This window comes from Pollachius pollachius (assembly GCF_949987615.1).
Source record: "Pollachius pollachius genome assembly, chromosome: 3".
Classification (NCBI taxonomy): domain Eukaryota; kingdom Metazoa; phylum Chordata; class Actinopteri; order Gadiformes; family Gadidae; genus Pollachius; species Pollachius pollachius.
The window spans coordinates 51,837,197-51,849,435 of record NC_136936.1 but is presented as its reverse complement, the minus strand read 5'-3'; the positions used below and the strand labels follow the sequence as shown (position 1 = coordinate 51,849,435).

Genomic DNA, 12,239 nt, shown 5'->3' with positions numbered 1-12,239 from the left:
CTCATAATAAACAGTACAATATAAAAATCGATATCAATACTAAAACAAGATAAACGATGCACACATAATAGATGCAAACATAAGGTTTTAATAAAATAGTTCAATAACAATGTTTTACAGAAAGGGTTTACCAAAGATATTAAAATATATAATATAAGTACTATGGCTGTTAACCAATAATCCATTCACAACAGACCACATGAGGGAAGGTATGATTCTATTGGACCAAAAGGACTCCCATTCTTCTAGAATGAGGCTTTATTAGATGAAAGTACACATGTTGCTACATTACTTCTTTACTTCTAGTATTGATCAGCTATTGTAACATAGTTTGTTTACATCTAGTATTGATCAGGTTTGGTAACATAGTTTACATCCGTTATTGATCAGGTTTAGTAACATATAGTTAGTTTACATCCAGTATTGATCAGCTATAGTAACATATAGAATGTTTGAATAATGTCCTGTTGCATAATATCCAGCTGCATTGAAGTGCTTGTGCTATTGGATTCTACCTTAAGATAAATGGACTTGTTTACATCCATTATTGATCAGGTTTGGTTACATATAGTATGTCTACATCTAGTATTGATCAGGTATAGTAACATAGTTTACATCCATTATTGATCAGGTTTGGTAAAATATAGTTTAGATCTATTATTGATCAGGTTTGGTTACATATAGTTTATATATAATATTAATCAGGTATAGTGACACATAGTTTATATCTATTATTGATCAGGTTTGATAACATATAGTTCATATCTATCATTGATCCGGTATAGTAACATAGTTTATATCTATTATTGATCAGGTATAGTAATATATAGCTTATATATATTATTGATCAGGTATAGCAACAAATAGTTTACATATATTAATGATCGGGTTTGGTAACATGGCTCACTGGTATGTCTAAACCGGTTCTGTCTCTGGGTTAGCGTTCTTCAGTCACCGGAGCGCTCTGCGTTCCAAGCGTTCCCGAAGGAACCCTTGGACATCTCGTTGGTGATGTTGATGACCGGGCTCAGTGCTCTGAAACACCAGCAGATAATGTCACTTCCTGTCACATCCCTCATCATGCAGACAGCCTCATACCTCAGAACACATGAACAGTGAATTATAGAATTAAGAGTCCCTTTTGTGTACGCTTCAATTATTATAATAAACAGTAACTTACATGTACATATAATATGTATGTTTATGTATATTTATGTATATATATGTATGATATATAATTAACTGTAACCTACTCGTAGTCTTTCAGCGGCACGGCCGTGTCCTCCTCTCCCAGAATGCTTTGCTCCTCCACCTGGCAGATCAATCAGTCAGTGTGTTAGTGGAGCTCAACACCACTAAAGGTACAGATCATACAACTGAAGACTTCCAGAACGTTCTACAGTCCTAAACTCTAGCCCATCATCAACAAACTGTTTTTAATTTCCAGTTCAGACTAAATCCCTTTTGGTCTGATCTCTAAATTGACCGTGTGAGTGAACGTTGTAATATCTCCACCTCTTCCTCTTCGTCCTCCAGAATCTTCTTCTTGTTCTCGGGCATGAGGTCGTCCAGCCAGCTCATCTCCCGTTTGGTGAAGAAACAATCCATGAGCTTCCTGATGAACACCAGCGCCAGCACCTGGGGGTTACACAGGCAGGATGAGGTTCTCTGGAGGACCAGGTCTCCAGGGCTCAGCGTGAAGAACGCATCCCACACCATCATGGGGAAGACGATGGCGGCCTTGGAGGTCTTGATGGTCCAGAGCAGCAGCAGGCAGCTGAGCTGGATCACGGTGAACAGGTGCACCTTGCGGAGAGGGACGTGGCGCAGGTAGATGAGGTCCGGCTGGTGTTTGGCCGGCATGAAGAAGAGCCTCAGACGGTCATAGAACTGGGGAGCGACAAACAATATCAATATCAAACGCAACTAACCCCTCACCCGCTCCAACTCAACTAACCCCTCACGCTCTCAATGACCTCAACTAACCTGTCACTGGCTTAAATTCAACTATCTCCTCACTCACTCAAACTCAACTAACCCAACTAACCCCTCACTCACTCAAACTCAACTAACCCCTCACTCACTCCAACTCAACTAACCCCTCACTCAAACTCAACTAACCCAACTAACCCCTCACCCGCTCAAACTCAACTAAACCCTCACTCAAACTCAACTAACCCCTCACCCGCTCAAACTCAACTAACCCCTCACTCATTCAAACTCAACTAACCCCTGACTCGATCATGAACTCACAGGAATAGAAAACATGATGCTGTTCATAGTTGAAGATAACACTAGTAGTAGTAGTAGATTGTTTTGATTGGTGATTTAACTGCATTTTTGGTCATTTCATTTGATGCATGCTAATAGCATTATAAATAAAGTAGAATATAAGGCAGGAGAGGGAAACAGGCTGAAGCACAAAGCCTTTACCTGGATGCCTTTCAGAGAAGATGCTCCCATGTACAGGAACACTCCGTACAGCACCGGCATGGGAATGAACTGAGGACAGAGGAACCATCAGAGACATGAGGACGCAGGAATCATCACAGAGACATGAGGACACAGGAACCATCACAGAGACATGAGGACACAGGAACCATCACAGAGACATGAGGACAGAGGAAACATCACAGAGACATGAGGACTCAGGAAACATCACAGAGACATGAGGACTCAGGAATCATCACAGAGACATGAGGACCCAGGAGACATCAGAGACATGAGGACAGAGGAAACATCACAGAGACATGAGGACAGAGGAAACATCACAGAGACATGAGGACAGAGGAAACATCACAGAGACATGAGGACACAGAAATCATCAGAGACATGAGGACACAGGAACCATCAGAGACATGAGGACACAGGAAACATCACAGAGACATGAGGACACAGGAATCATCACAGAGACATGAGGACACAGGAAACATCACAGAGACATGAGGACGCAGGAAAAATCACAGAGACATGAGGACACAGGAAACATCACAGAGACATGACAGAGGAAACATCACAGAGATATGAGGACAGAGGAAACATCACAGAGACATGAGGACACAGGAGACATCACAGAGACATGAGGACAGAGGGAACATCAGAGACATGAGGACAGAGGAAACATCACTGAGACATGAGGACAGAGGAAACATCACAGAGACATGAGGACACAGGAATCATCAGAGACATGAGGACACAGGAACCATCAGAGACATGAGGACACAGGAAACATCACAGAGACATGAGGACACAGGAATCATCACAGAGACATGAGGACACAGGAATCATCACAGAGACATGAGGACAGAGGAACCATCAGACATGAGGACGCAGGAAACACAGACATGAGGACGCAGGAATCATCACAGAGACATGAGGACACAGGAAACATCACAGAGACATGAGGACGCAGGAAATATCAGAGACATGAGGACAGAGGAAACATCACAGAGACATGAGGACAGAGGAAACATCACAGAGACATGAGGACAGAGGAAACATCACAGAGACATGAGGACAGAGGTCATGAGGATAGAGCTGACCTTGAAGAGAGAAGTCATGAGGACAGAGGTCATGAGGACAGAGGTCATGAGGACAGAGCTGACCTTGAGGACAGAGGTCATGAGGACAGAGGTCATGAGGACATAGGTCATGAGGAAAGAGGTCATGAGGACAGAGCTGACGTTGAGGACAGAGGTCATGAAGACAGAGCTGACCTTGAGGACAGAGGTCATGAAGACAGAGCAGCCCATGAGGGTGAAGATCATGAGGCCGGTAAAGCGCTGCTCCCGGATGCCCAGGAACTTGGGCTGCTCTCCGGGAGCGGAGCACTCAGACTCCAGCTTCAGGCTGTTGACGTGGGAGATGGAGAGCACCGTGGCCGCCACGAACCAGGGCAGACCCATGAGGGAGCAAACGCCCAGCATCACCGCCACCACCAGCAGGTCCAGGTGGTAGCCACAGCCCTTCTATAGGGGGGGACAGAGAGGAAGACCAGGTGGTAGACACAGCCGTCCTGTCTAGTTACCGTAGGGAGGACACCAGGTGGTACCCACAGCCCTCTGCAGCACAGAGAGGAGACCGTCGGGGACAGAGAGGAGACCGTCGGGGACAGAGAGACCGTCGGGGACAGAGAGACCGTCGGGGACAGAGAGACCGTCATGGACAGAGAGACCATCGGAGACAGAGAGACCATCGGAGACAGAGAGGAGACTGTCAGGGACAGAGAGACCGTCGGGGACAGAGAGACCGTCGGGGACAGAGAGACCGTCGGGGACAGAGAGGAGACCATCGGAGACAGAGAGACCATCGGGGACAGAGAGGAGACCGTCAGGGACAGAGAGACTGTCGGGGACAGAGAGGAGACCGTCGGGGACAGAGAGGAGACCGTCGGGGACAGAGAGGAGACCATCGGGGACAGAGAGGAGACCGTCAGGGACAGAGAGACTGTCGGGGACAGAGAGGAGACCGTCGGTGACAGAGAGGAGACCGTCGGGGACGGAGAGGAGACCGTCGGGGACGGAGAGGAGACCGTCGCGGACAGAGAGGAGACCGTCAGGGACAGAGAGAAGACCGTCGGGGACAGAGAGGAGACCGTCGGGGACAGAGAGGAGACCGTCGGGGACAGAGAGACCGTCAGGGACAGAGAGACCGTCAGGTCCATGGGTCTGGACCCACCTTGAGCTTGTGCTCCTTGCGGTTGATGATGACGGCGGTGATCTGCTGGTCCATGAAGATGAGGATGGTGCAGAGCAGCGCCGGGACCAGCGCCACCACGGCGGTCCACCAGGGGTTGGGGCCCAGAGGACTCACGTACCAGCCCCGGTCGTCCCGGGTCGGCTGGGGACACAGACACCTCTTACTGTAGACCTCAGAGGAGTCCTGGAGGCACTGACCACCAGGGACCAGGGGGAGGTAGCACACCTGGACCCCTGGTCCAGACCTATGGGGTCCTGGTCCAGACCCATGGGGTCCTGGTCCAGACCTGGACCATGAGCCCTGGTCCAGACCCATGGGGTCCTGGCCCAGACCTGGACCATGAGCCCTGGTCGAGACCCATGGGGTCCTGGCCCAGACCTGGACCATGAGTCCTGGTCCAGACCCATGGGGTCCTGGCCCAGACCTGGACCATGAGTCCTGGTCCTGGTCCAGGCCCATGGGGTCCTGGTCCAGACCTGGACCATGAGTCCTGGTCCTGGTCCAGGCCCATGGGGGTCCTGGTCCAGAACTAGACCATGAGTCCTGGTCCAGACCCATGGGGTCCTGGTCCAGACCTGGACCATGAGTCCTGGCCCAGACCCATGGGGTCCTGGTCCAGACCTGGACCATGAGTCCTGGTCCTGCTCCAGACCCAGGGTGGTCCTGGTCCAGGCCCATGGGGGACTGGTCCAGACCCAGGGTGAGGTACGTTAGACTCACTTTGAAGACGCTGGGCACTTTGAGCTTGGGCGATGGGACCCCCAGGGCGTAGTCCACCAGCACCATGGTGAGGATGGTGATGCACACGGCGAAGTCACTGATGATGGCCCTCACCTACCACAGAGCATGAGACGATCTTTAAATGTACCTGCCTAGGAATTATAAAATGGAAAACAATACAATGAATATCATCAAATGTGTTTTAGCCACACGTGTGTTCATCAGCCCAGAGCGCAGTCCCAGCGCCGGCCCCCAGAGGGCCTCGTTGCGCTGGGATCACTACCTTGGTGGGGAAGTAGCTGCTGAACTTGAAGTCCTTGAGGAAGGCGGACATGATGACGGTGGAGAAGAACAGCACCACGCACCAGAAGAGCACGTCGGGGACATAGGGCCCGTGGGGGCCGCACGCACTGCCCACAAACTCCCCTCGCTTGTCCACGCAGTCCTGGAAGGGCAGGGGTTAGATGGTACCCTACGTCCAGACCCCCTTACCACCTGGGGTTAGATGATACCCTACGTCCAGAACCCCCTTACCACCTGGGGTTAGATGATACCCTACGTCCAGACCCCCTAGCCACCTGGGGTTAGATGATACCCTACGTCCAGACCCCCTAGCCACCTGGGTTAGATGGTACCCTACGTCCAGACCCCCTAACCACCTGGGGTTAGATGATACCCTACGTCCAGACCCCCTAACCACCTGGGGTTAGATGGTACCCTACGTCCAGACCCCCTTACCACCTGGGGTTAGATGATACACTACGTCCAGACCCCCTAGCCACCTGGGTTAGATGATACACTACGTCCAGACCCCCTAGCCACCTGGGGTTAGATGGTACCCTACGTCCAGAACCCCCTTACCACCTGGGGTTAGATGATACCCTACGTCCAGACCCCCTAGCCACCTGGGGTTAGATGGTACCCTACGTCCAGAACCCCCTAGCCTTCTGGGTTAGATGGTACCCTACGTCCAGAACCCCCTTACCACCTGGGGTTAGATGATACCCTACGTCCAGACCCCCTAGCCACCTGGGGTTAGATGGTACCCTACGTCCAGAACCCCCTAGCCTTCTGGGTTAGATGGTACCCTACGTCCAGAACCCCCTTACCACCTGGGGTTAGATGATACCCTACGTCCAGACCCCCTTACCACCTGGGGTTAGATGATACACTACGTCCAGACCCCCTAACCACCTGGGGTTAGATGGTACCCTACGTCCAGAACCCCCTAGCCTTCTGGGTTAGATGGTACCCTACGTCCAGAACCCCCTAGCCTTCTGGGTTAGATGGTACCCTACGTCCAGACCCCCTAACCACCTGGGTTAGATGGTACCCTACGTCCAGACCCCCTAACCACCTGGGTTAGATGGTACCCTACGTCCAGAACCCCTTAGCCTTCTGGGTTAGATGGTACCCTACGTCCAGAACCCCCTAACCATCTGGGGTTAGATGGTACCCTACGTCCAGACCCCCTAACCACCTGGGTTAGATGGTACCCTACGTCCAGACCCCCTAACCATCTGGGGTTAGATGGTACCCTACATCCAGACCCCCTAACCACCTGGGTTAGATGGTACCCTACGTCCAGACCCCCTAACCATCTGGGGTTAGATGGTACCCTACGTCCAGACCCCCTAACCACCTGGGTTAGATGGTACCCTACGTCCAGACCCCCTAACCACCTGGGGTTAGATGGTACCCTACATCCAGAACCCCCCCACCTGAATACACAGCGCAGACCAGGACAGGTCCAGTCTGCTCACTCATGGGCTCCTGTACGGCCCCTCCTGAGCTGTGAGGAAGAGCTGAGCTGGTCTGGTGAACCACTCACTGAACTGCTCCTCTGAGCAGGTCTGTCCACACAGCCCTTAGCTGACCTCTTGGTGACCTGAAGGGAGGTCAGCAGAACACATGTCCGGCGCCTGCAGGCTCTAATTCCAGCAGAGCAGCCGATGTTTTAAGGGCTGACCCGCACTCCCAAAATGTGAGCGAGCATCAAAATGTGCTTTTCTGATATGTTGAGTAATCCAGTAATCCTTAATCTGCTCCTCCATCTGGAGCGCAGAGCGACCTGCTAGGACCCCCACCTCCTCCTCCACCTCCCCCACCTCCTCCCCAAACTCCTCCTCCACCTCCCCCACCTCCTCCTCCTCCACCTCCCCCACCTCCTCCTCCTCCACCTCCTCCCCAAACTCCTCCTCCACCTCCTCCCCCACCACCTACACCTCCCCAACCACCCCCACCTCATCATCCACCTCCTCCACCTCCTGCTTATGTAACATGGAGGTAATGACCCTGGTTCTGTCTCTCAGTGGAGCTAGTGGGACGGATGAGAGAGAGAGAGAGAGAGAGACACAGAGACAGAGACAGAGACAGAGAGGAACACAGAGGGAGAGAGAGGGAGAGAGAGAGGGAGAGGTAGCGAGAGAGTGAGCGAGAGAGACAGACAGAGAGAGACGGAGAGAGAGAGACAGTGTGTGTTACCTGGACCTCCATGGCCTCCCAGTAGATCTCAGAGGCTGTGATGTTGTTGGTCTCCCAGAACATCTGGGTGGCGTTGCTGGGGTCTGCTGGCTCCACACAGGAACACCTGGAGGACAACATCTGGTTCACCCGCTACCGTACTCCCGCCCCAGGTCCCGGTCCGACCGTAGTCCCGCCCCAGGTCCTACCGTAGTCCCGCCCCAGGTCCCGGTCCTACCGTAGTCCCGCCCCAGGTCCCGGTCCTACCGTAGTCCCGCCCCAGGTCCTACCGTAGTCCCGCCCCAGGTCCCGGTCCTACCGTAGTCCAGTCCTAGAGAGCGGCTCTCTGCTGATCTCCTGAGCCTCTAACAGCTCAACCTCTGGTAAACCTCTTAACGCTTAAGGCCTATCGCTGCCCAGTGTGTGTGCGTGCGGACGTGCGTTCGAGGACGTACGAGTACAGGGACAGCCGGGCCAGGTTGTTGCTCTGGTTGAAGGGATAGTGCTTCCCCAGGTGGACCAGCTTCTCCAGCGCCTCGTAGATGAAGATGATGCAGATGAGCGAGGCGAAGGCCTCCTCCGTGAAGCGCGTGATGTAGCACACCAGCGAGCTGGCGTCCGTGGCAACCAGCAGCACGCACAGGAAGGCCGTCCACAGCCCGATGCACGTCCTCAGAGACAGGTAGGACAATCCATACTCCCTGTAGGACAGACAGCCTACTGTAGGGTCACATGACTCAGGGACAGGTAGGACATCGTACTGTAGGGTCACATGACTCAGGGACAGGTAGGACATCGTACTGTAGGGTCACATGACTCAGGGACAGGTGTTTAAAGCTGTGGTCGGTGATCTAGAGAATCAGATTTAAGTAGAATTTAAAGAATAGACCCCCAGACTAGCTCTCTAGCGTTAGCAGCAGGTCTGCTAGCCTGGTGACAGCCGTGAGTAGTGAGGCCAAGGCAGTGCAGAGAAGGGCTAGAGAGGTAGACTGACAGCTGGGCTGGCCAATCATTTCATTAGGGCCGAATGAAATGATTGGCCAGGCTTGTTACAGGCCTGAGACAGACACCGGGTTTGATGGATTGCTATTGGAATGTAAGGAGAATTTTTATAAATATGACAAATGCCCAAATCCATCAATAACCATGACAGTGTTACAGCAAAGCACAATCATATATCTACACATATACAAAAAAAATATATATATATAGTGGCAACCCGGTCCCTAAGTGTCTGGTCTCACGGCAAGTACCACGCTCTGGAGTCAGGTTTAAGCCGTAGTTGGCGTTTATTCACAGAAGTTAGATCAAGGCAAGAACGATAAGGTTGAGCTAGGGTCTCCGTGAGCCTCGTAGTCTCTGGGGCCTCCGTGGTCGCCTTCGTGTCGATCTTACTCCCTCTCTCCCGGAGTCAGTCCTCCGCTCTCTTTTGAGAGGTCTCCCCGCACGTGTCCTCCCTCCGGCCAGGTGTCCCTCATCCGGCTGATGGGGGTGAGGGTTGTGTTGCTCTCTGCCACTGGCTAGTGGATGGCGGCGGTACACGCCCTCCACCACTAGCCCCCGGACCCTCCTGGTGGGGAGCGGGTTGCCACACTCCTTCACCGCTTGATGAAGCCTCCGGTTGACTGGGTTCCAACCCAGGCATGCATCCCGACGTGACAGGGCATCATCGTTGGCGTGCTCCTTGCCCGGTCGGTGGTCCACCTTGAAGTGGAAGTCCTGGAGGGCCAGGAACCACCTCGTCACCCAGGCATTGGTGTCCTTGACGCTGGCCATCCACTTCAGTGGAGCATGGTCGGTGACCAGGGTAAACTCCCGACCTACGAGGTAATACCGGAGCTTACCCAAGGTCCACTTGATGGCTAGGGCCTCTTTCTCCACTGTGGAGTAATTCCTCTCATTGGGCAGGAGTTTCCGGCTGATGTAGGTGATTGGGTGCTCCTCTCCGGCCCGGATCTGGGACAGCACTCCCCCCAGCCCTACTTCCGAAGCATCTGTGTGCACAATGAGGGGGGTAGAGTAAAGTCAGGGGTTATGAGCACCGGCTCCGAGCATAAGGCTCCCCGCAGTGTCCCGAAGACCTTTTCGGCTGCCTAGGACCACCTGATCCGATCGGGCAGGGCCTTCCGGGTCAGGTCATTGAGTGGGCTGGCCAGCGTGGAAAAGCCGGGTATGAACCGCTGGTAGTATCCTACCAGCCCTAAAAACGATTTCACCTGCTTTTTTTGAGGTGGGGCGTGGCCAGTCCCGGATGGCGGCCACCTTGCTCTCATGCGGCCGGACATTCCCCCGCCCTACCTGGTACCCCAGGTAGGCCGTCTCCTCCAGTCCGAGGCGGCACTTGGCCGGGTTGGCGGTTAGACCGGCCCTCCGTAGCTCCCCCAGCACGGCCCGCAGCTGTCGGAGGTGGACATCCCAGCTGTCGCTGTGGATGATTATATCGTCGATGTAGGTTGCGGCGTGGGCCCGGTGAGGCCGTAGGAGCTGGTCCATCATCCTCTGGAATGTGGCCGGGGCTCCATGGACGCCGAAGGGGAGGACGGTGTACTGATACAGGCCCCCCGGGGTCGCGAACGCCGTCTTCTCCCGGGCGGTCTGGGTCAACGGCACCTGCCAGTACCCCTTGGTCAGGTCCAGGGTGGTGCGGTACCTAGCCAGTCCGAGTCGCTCGATCAGCTCGTCCACCCTGGGCATGGGATAGGCGTCGAACTCTGCGGCCTCGTTCAGCTTCCGGAAGTCGTTACAGAACCTGAACGTCCCGTCAGGTTTGGGCACGAGAACGACTGGGCTGGACCAGGCGCTGCTTGATTCCTCGATGACCCGGAGCTTAAGCATTCGTCCTACCTTCTCCTGGATGGCCTCCCGCCGAGCTTCCGGGACCCTGTATGGGGGGACTCTCACCGTTACCCCTGGCGCCGTCCGGATATCGTGGTGGGCGACCGATGTTCTCCCCGAAATCTCCGAGAACACGTCCTGGTGTTGCATCACGATCTCGTCGAGGTCCTGCTTCTGGGCCGGGCTGAGGTCCTCCCCCACCGGGACCACCGGGATTTTACGTTGGGCCGCCAACGCCAGGGGTGCCGGGTCTGGAGGGTCCACTCCCCCCCTCCACTGCTTCAGGATGTTGATGTGATATAACTGTGTGGGCTTACGTCTCCCGGGCTGTCGTACCCGGTAGTTCACCTCCCCCACTCGTTGAACCACCTCGTATGGCCCCTGCCACTTGGCTAGGAATTTGCATTCCGCCGTGGGGACCAGGACCAGGTCTCCTGGGCGGAAGGTGCGCAGCTGGGCTCCTATGTTGTAGACCCTCGCCTGGGCCTGCTGTGCTCACCGTAGGTGGTCTCGCACGATGGGCCACACTCTGGCCATGCGGTCCCTCACCTGCTCTACATGGTCCAGCGTGGTGCGATGGGTGGACGGCTGGCTCTCCCACGCCTCCTTGGCGAGGTTCAAGATCCCCCGGGGTCTTCTCCCGTATAGCAGCTCGAACGGGGAGAAGCCGGTGGAGGCCTGGGGCACCTCCCGTACAGCAAACAGGACATGGGGCAGCAGCTGGTCCCAGTTCTTCCCGTCGACATCCATGGCCTTCCTCAGCATCTGTTTCAATGTCTTATTGAAACGCTCCCCGAGGCCGTCCGTCTGGGGGTGGTACACTGACGTCCAAAGCTGCTTGACCTGGAGGAGGCTAAGCAGTTCCTTCATCACACGGGACATAAAACATGAACCCTGGTCTGTCAGGACCTCCCTGGCTATCCCCACCCGGCTAAACAGAAGCATGAGCTCCTTGGCTACCGCCTTAGCTGTGGCCGCGCGTAGGGGTAGGGCTTCTGGGTACCTGGTGGCGTAGTCCACCAGCACCAGGATGTACCGTGTCCCCGGCTGGTTTTGCGGAGGGGCCCCACGATGTTGAGGGCTATCCGGTCGAACGGGGTCTCTATGATGGGCATGGGAATAAGGGGGTTTCTGACCGTGGCTCGAGGGGCTGCCCGCTGACACTCGGGACACGCCTGGCAGCGCCGTTCTACGTCCCTTTTTACCCCTGGCCAGTAAAAGCTCGCTAAGACCCGGTCCCTGGTTTTGTCCATGCCCAGATGAGCTCCCAGGAGGTGTGTGTGGGCCATAAAGAGCACCTTGCTGACGTACGGTCGCGGTACCACTAATTGTTCCGTCACCTCCCCCTCCTTTTCCACTACCCTGTAGAGCAGCCCCCCCCCCCCCCCCCCCGGTGCTAAAATGTGGGTGCGGTAAGCAACTCACCGAGTCCCGGGTTTGTCCGTCGTGGGCGAGCACGTGGCTCCAGGCATGCTTTAGGGCGTCGTCCTGCAGTTGAGCGCTGGCGAACTGTCCCGGCCGAG

General features: G+C 54.5%; 1 protein-coding gene across 1 annotated transcript in view; it reads right to left on the bottom strand.

Annotated features, from left to right (window-relative positions):
- Positions 1-947: 947 nt before the first annotated feature.
- The window catches only part of slc4a10b (solute carrier family 4 member 10b), a gene marked incomplete at both ends in the record, with an annotated part of 31,458 nt that continues 20,166 nt past the window's right edge, over positions 948-12,239 (bottom strand). Inside the window, 11 exons of the mRNA XM_079733874.1 lie at positions 948-1,035; positions 1,254-1,312; positions 1,516-1,638; positions 1,717-1,890; positions 2,434-2,502; positions 3,717-3,968; positions 4,678-4,839; positions 5,419-5,532; positions 5,702-5,863; positions 7,903-8,008; positions 8,337-8,582. Coding sequence (XP_079590000.1) covers positions 948-1,035; positions 1,254-1,312; positions 1,516-1,638; positions 1,717-1,890; positions 2,434-2,502; positions 3,717-3,968; positions 4,678-4,839; positions 5,419-5,532; positions 5,702-5,863; positions 7,903-8,008; positions 8,337-8,582 — 1,555 coding nt within the window. The remainder of the gene's footprint in view (positions 1,036-1,253; positions 1,313-1,515; positions 1,639-1,716; positions 1,891-2,433; positions 2,503-3,716; positions 3,969-4,677; positions 4,840-5,418; positions 5,533-5,701; positions 5,864-7,902; positions 8,009-8,336; positions 8,583-12,239) is intronic.